The following is a 6,256-nucleotide window of genomic DNA, read 5'->3' on the forward strand; positions in this document are numbered from 1 at the left end:
GCAGGAACGGCGAAAAATCTGCGAAAACGCGTCGGCAAACGCGCTCGGCGATGAGCCCGCTGCTGCCGGCGTGCGAGGCGAGCCGCGAGCGCGCGTGYCTCCGCTTTGGCGTTTCGCGAGGCTCACGGGAGCACCTTCCCGTCAGAAGGTGTGGGAAGGCCAGGGGCGAGTGAGAGCGGCCCCCGAGGGCCGTGAGGGGCGAGGGGAGAAGTGGCAGCGGGCTGCGGGGACGCAGCGGGCAAACTGGGGCGGCTCTCGGCCCTCTCAGGACAGGCGCAGGGGAAAGGCGCGCGGACGTGGTGCTCCTGGCAAGGAAGCAAGGAAGGGAAATGTAAAAATAAAAAATATATATAGAAAAAAAGAGAAGTTGGTCGCCACACGTCTGGCTCGTGAACCACATCAGAGAAGTCAGAAGCGACGCCTCAGTCAAACTTGCACCCTAAAGAGATCTAGACAAGGATGGAAAACACAGACAGCGCCTTGCCTAGCGCTTGCAGGTGGCTTTTCCTTTTTTTCGCCCTGAATTTTCGATCTGTTCCGCCCGGCGGTGTTGGCAATCTCCAGGGTTCATTTCCGAGCCCGCAGCTGCCTTCTTCAGGGGGCTGGAGCTGCTCGGCTGCAGCTGCAAGGGGGGCAGTGCCGCAGCGCTGCTGCTGCCGCCGCGGCCGCTGCTGCTGCTGCTGCTGCCAGGGTTCATTTCCGAGCCCGCAGCTGCCTTCTTCAGGGGGCTGGAGCTGCTCGGCTGCAGCTGCAAGGGGGGCAGTGCCGCAGCGCTGCTGCTGCCGCCGCGGCCGCTGCTGCTGCTGCTGCCCCTGCTCGGGAGGCGCGGGAAGCGGCAGCCCTGCAGCAGCAGCAGCAGCAGCAGCAGCAGCAGCAGCAGCAGCAGCAGCGCAGGGCGCCAGCCGCAGCAGCCTGCACGGAGGATGCTGCAGCCTGCGGTACCGGCCTGGGAGCCAAGAGGTACCGAGGCTGAAATCCCGGCTCACACCACACCTCAGTCTCCAGTTTGTTCCCCGTCTAGCCAAACTGTGCGGTGCCAAAGATGCAGAACAAGGATCCAAAGCTCACGGCAGTCCTGTAAATGTAGGAGGAAGCGAATGGGGTCTGTGGGAATTATAATGGAATAAAAGCGCTTGAATTAGAACACACCACTGGGCTTTGTGTTTGTGGTGACAATTCAGGCGGTGCATTGAYGGTCAGTGCCTCTGATTTCCTCACTACGGGGCTGAAAACTAGGAGAGCTCCTTGTCTGCTTTTACAAAATTTGTTCTCATGATGCCTTCATTTGGAATATGCAGCAGTCTACAAGATCATGGAATAGTCRGTCAAGGAAATAAGTGAGTTATTTTGTTTTGAGACATTAAAAACTGTATTGACTAGAAAAATCCCTAATTACATCAAAGATCCACCATTAATAAGTGRGGACAAAATGCTTTTACACATGATCCCTTTTCTGTAATCTATGATRCTATGAGTTGTAAAGAATAGCGTATAGTAAATTGCATTTTTCGTCATCATCCTCTCTATTTTTTAACTACAGCCAATCCTGGTGGTCTAAAATGCTTGCTGTTCATCTGTGTTTCTCTTTGTAATTAGCAGTTTTGGGAAGAAAGATTAATAATTGCAGCATAACAGGCAAGACTGTAGCAATACAGGGACTACACACACAAATGTCATTCTGGCAATTGGTCAAAACCACAAAGCGTCCAMATAAAAAGTATATGTGCCTATTGCTTACTAAGGAAACTGCTTCACTGATTCTATCAGCAGGAGGAATCAGTGTATATATAGTCTTTGAAAGGCTTGACAGAAGTTGCACACATTTCATACAGTGATAGGGAAATGGCTCCCATAGAAGTTGGCATCAGAAATGGTCCCATACCACAGAGTTTGGAGCTGGATTCAAACACCGCCAGAGTTCATGAATTCCAGTATCTTCAAACCCTTGTTCACAATTCAAACTCCTTTCCAACACCTCATTCTTGGCATTTAATAGTTGACATGCAAGTTTATGGCAAAACACTTGGTATTCCCAGGGAAGTAATTTGTAATGACTTATAAGACTATTCTTTATACACCCACAAAATCACTAGAGAAATTGAATAGAGAAAAATTGAATTGAGAAATTGAATAGAGAAAAATCACTAAAGAAATTGACTTTCATTAATAGAATTACAGTATTTAACAAAGAATAGCAGGGGAGTAGGGTGGGCTTTACTTTAGATTTCACAGTAACAGGTTGTGCTGGGAGAGCAGCGAGGGTGTTTCAAATGCCATGCAAGGATGATACCTGCCTGCCGCCTGCTTCTTCTTTATGATGAAAGGAATGAACTCCTATACATGTACTTTCAACTTCTGAACAATCTTTGTATTCAGAATTTCAAGGACCAGTGYAAACATTTGTGGTTGGTACAAATTGTCCTTTTTTGTTGCCCAGAAAATGACTAAATTAATCTGTCTCTCTGAGAACGAACACTAACAGGAACTTAAGGAAGCATTTCTTCACTGTGAGGGTGACAAAGCACTGGAACAGACTGCCCAGAGAGGTTGTGGAGTCTCCTTCTTTGGAGATCTTTAAAAGCTGCTTGGATRCAGCCCTGTGCCACGTGCTCTAGGTGACCCTGCGTGAGCAGGGGGGTTGGACTCGATGACCTCTGACGTCCCTTCCAATCTTCGGCATTCTATGATTCTATGATTCTATGATTCTATGATTCTATGATTCTATGAACATGTTCTAACAACGACACAGCAACCTCCAATATCAGCATTAAATATCATAACTGATACAACTAGGCTCCATGCTACTAGGCAAAAAAATGAAATGAAATAGTCCCTACTAATTTCTGAATCCCAATCAGAAAAATAATTTGCAAATGATCTAAGTTTCTTATTAATCTRTAGAGAATCCTATCTCCAATGAAACCAGTGTAAATTTTGCAATTGATCTAGAACACATCGAGTTTTCCCTCTTGATTTCTTTCTTCCTGTTCTAGTCCTTGTTTTTTAAAGACAAAGTTTCAAGAAAACTGCAGTTAGCCCATAGTAAGTTTTCCATCATGGCTTTTCCCTTAATTTCTGTCCCCTAATTTTCATAGATATGTGCCAGCAAGTGCTGGGAAGACGTGTATGAAGCAGGATGTATATATATACCCGAAGCACAAATATTATTCGGATTCTAAAAGTGTTTGTTCAATACCATGCTCATAGAGCAAAATGCATTTGCGTGTAAACTAACGTACAGAACAAACCTAAGACTTAATCACGCTGAACTTTATAAATCCTTGCTGATTTCTGTGYGAGAAGTTACTCAATGTCTTGGAAGATACCATCACGGCTTGGCAAGATCATCACGACAGGCTGTGTACCATAAAGCGCTGAGCACCCGCACTTTCTGAAGCGCTTGGGAAACTGCTCAGAATCTCTCTGGATTTGTTTTCTTTTGAAAATCATGCCCTGGGATTTACTAATTAACTAAACTAGCTCTGTATAAGCCTTTYGTGGTTAGAAATCAGCCTTGATGTGGGTTTTCAGAATGAAGAAAGGTTTGGTCAGAGTTCAGACTCAAATTCATTATGAGTATTTTAGAGCTCACCCAGTTTTACAGCTTGAGTAATTTAAAAAAAAAGGCTTTGTACTGTTGCTTCTCCAACTATGTTAATTGTGTGACGAGTTGCAACTCAAATATTGTACAAAAACCCCTTTTCCTGTTTTTCCACTTGCTGAAGATAGATTTAATGTGAAGCTTTTATTTCTCATTTTCTCTCTGCAACAGTTGTTCTAGGGTTGTTAGGAGGGTCTTGTGGTTACTTTAGTGATTTTCTATACCTTGCTCTTAACTTCATTTCAGCCGAGACACCCACAAGTCAGCAAGGATTCCACAGCCTACTGATAACGATTTTCTGCTAACCAGACAATCGCTTAAATCCACAGTGCCTCACATACCCTTTTTCCAGAACTATCAAAAAGAGTTTCTCTCTGATGAGAATAGGTTACTAATTTAACCAGGAGAAGGAGTTACTCTGTGCAGTTGCCTTACTGACCTGCATTAACATGAGTCTTTCATGTTCCATACAGCAGAATGGAAACTGCTTCTACAGAAGTTGCTGCTGGCTTTGTGGATTGAAGTTACAAAGAGTGAATTTCTGACAGTGAATTCTTTCTGTGAGTCGTTTCACAAAAGCTTTCATCAAAAAGGTTATTTTATTTAAAACATTCAGAGAGCTGAGCATTAAATATTCCTGAGACAAAGAACACTGCCTATTTGGTTTCCTGCAGATGCGGCAAGCCAAGATCTTTCTCCTGTAAGTACCTGTAGTTCTATCAGTTTTAATGGAGCTTTGCTTGTATATACAGCAAAAGAAACTTTCGCTTGGGGAGCTCTTTACCAGTTCTTCTAAAAATGGGTCCTGTGTGAATGCTATGTTAAAGTTTTCCCTAGGCTTCTGAACATCATAAAATGACATTAAAAATGACACAAAACATAAAATGTTGCAATGTATTTCTGCCTGTCATAACTACAAAGGGAGAAAGATGCTTAATAACTAACAAAATTAAGCTTCTATTTTGAGTCAGAAATCCATAGATACTCAACCAGCACATGTCCCATTAAGAAAATTGCCATAGTACCATATTAACTACATTTTGCAATTTCTTCTCTAATATGCCATCCACCTGCTCCTTATAGTACTCCAGTATAAAAAGTAATTTAATGAGGAACATATTCATATGAGACATAATTCATATGAAAGTTCAGTATGAAACTCATGATCATTTAGGTCTTGCCTAAGGAAAATAATAGGACAATGACTGATTTCTCAGCTGAGTCCTTCTTCACTAATACTCAAAATTGCAAAAAAACAAACAAACAAACAAACAAACAAACAAAAAACCCCACTGGATTAAACAAATCCTAAAGACTTTTTTGACAACTGTATTCTCTGAATATATCAACAGCTATCTTAGAAACTTCCTATAAACTTGTACCAAATAGAAACCTCCTGGTACAAATGACAACCATTAACGTCAACTGATGTCAAAAATGATGCTCATAAACTCTGTAAATAATTTCAGCTAAGAAAACAGCATAAAGTCACTGAYAAGTTAGCACAGCCCATTTATCACCACAGCTAAGCTAGACTTGCTGTCGCTAAAAGCAATCTAAAAGCTGCTGGATAAAATCCAAATTAGACCATCAAAGCAAATCAAGATTCTAGAGGCATCTAGACCTGACCTCAGCAACCTCAGTTTAACCCAACACTGCCACCTAGGGAGGCAAAGGGAAAACAGCARCAGCTGCATCGTGAATGACCCTGTGAAGCTTAACCAGGGCAGCTGTTTGAGTTGGTGATTTCCATATTAAGAAGAATCAATATTTCATTTCAAGGAAAACAAATAGGGATTGCAGTGAAAATTTTTCTATTATTTTATTTTTCAAAATTGGAAAACCCATCCTGGCTTTGAATGCATGTACAACAGCTCTGCTGAGTTCGATGAAAAATATATGTCACTGGCTGCATACAGAAGGTGATCCTAGATTTCGAAACATGGAGTCCTTTTCTTCAAAAAATGATTATAGCAGCACTTTAAGATGTGCTATCATTAGAGAATTAGGTTTTATAGATGTTCCTGCAATTGCTGCCACATCATCACTCACCGGTTTTGCTATTTTTGCTGTTATTGCCCTCGTGCTGTTGCTGATGTGACAGGCAGCGCAGACCGGTTGACCTCCATCCCCATCTGTAAGGATCAAGACCTCTCCATCTTGAGGGTCATTTCTAGCTTTCAGTGTCAGGATGATTTCGCTGTCTTCTGAAGTTAACCACTAACATCAATATTTCTCAATAACAAGAGGCATTGATGCAATGATGTCAACTTCATTCCTATTGATATGGATTGATGGCTATAGATAACAATAGTTATTGATACCCACTGATATCAGTCCCTGTTGGTAGATGTTGAYACCTCTCCCTTTTGAGGGAGTATCTAAAGGTTTTGTTTTGAGGCTGATTTTGCTATCGCTTCACAGTGACTGACATCAATACCTCTTGCTGCTGAGAGGCATTGATGACATCAGTTTCCATCCTGAAGGATAGGGATTGATATTGATAGGTATTGACCCATCTGTAGGCATCGAAACCTCTTGATTTCCATCCGTGCTGACAAGGATCAACATCAATATTATTATTGATGGTACATATTGATGGCTACCTATCTTTATCTTTTGATATCTTGTATTTGCAAGGGGCATCTTCTGGTT

The 6,256-nt window shown here is 42.4% G+C and overlaps 1 protein-coding gene across 1 annotated transcript in view; it reads right to left on the reverse strand.

The window, feature by feature from the left end:
* Window positions 1-6,256, reverse strand: part of ALDH1L2 (aldehyde dehydrogenase 1 family member L2) — a 39,014-nt gene that overhangs the window by 32,227 nt on the left and 531 nt on the right. Inside the window, exon 2 of the mRNA XM_026052238.1 lies at window positions 5,654-5,821. Within this exon, the coding sequence (XP_025908023.1) occupies window positions 5,654-5,821 (168 nt within the window). The remainder of the gene's footprint in view (window positions 1-5,653; window positions 5,822-6,256) is intronic.

This window comes from Nothoprocta perdicaria, unplaced genomic scaffold (genome assembly GCF_003342845.1).
Source record: "Nothoprocta perdicaria isolate Ctin4 unplaced genomic scaffold, notPer1 scaffold_86, whole genome shotgun sequence".
Taxonomy (NCBI): domain Eukaryota; kingdom Metazoa; phylum Chordata; class Aves; order Tinamiformes; family Tinamidae; genus Nothoprocta; species Nothoprocta perdicaria.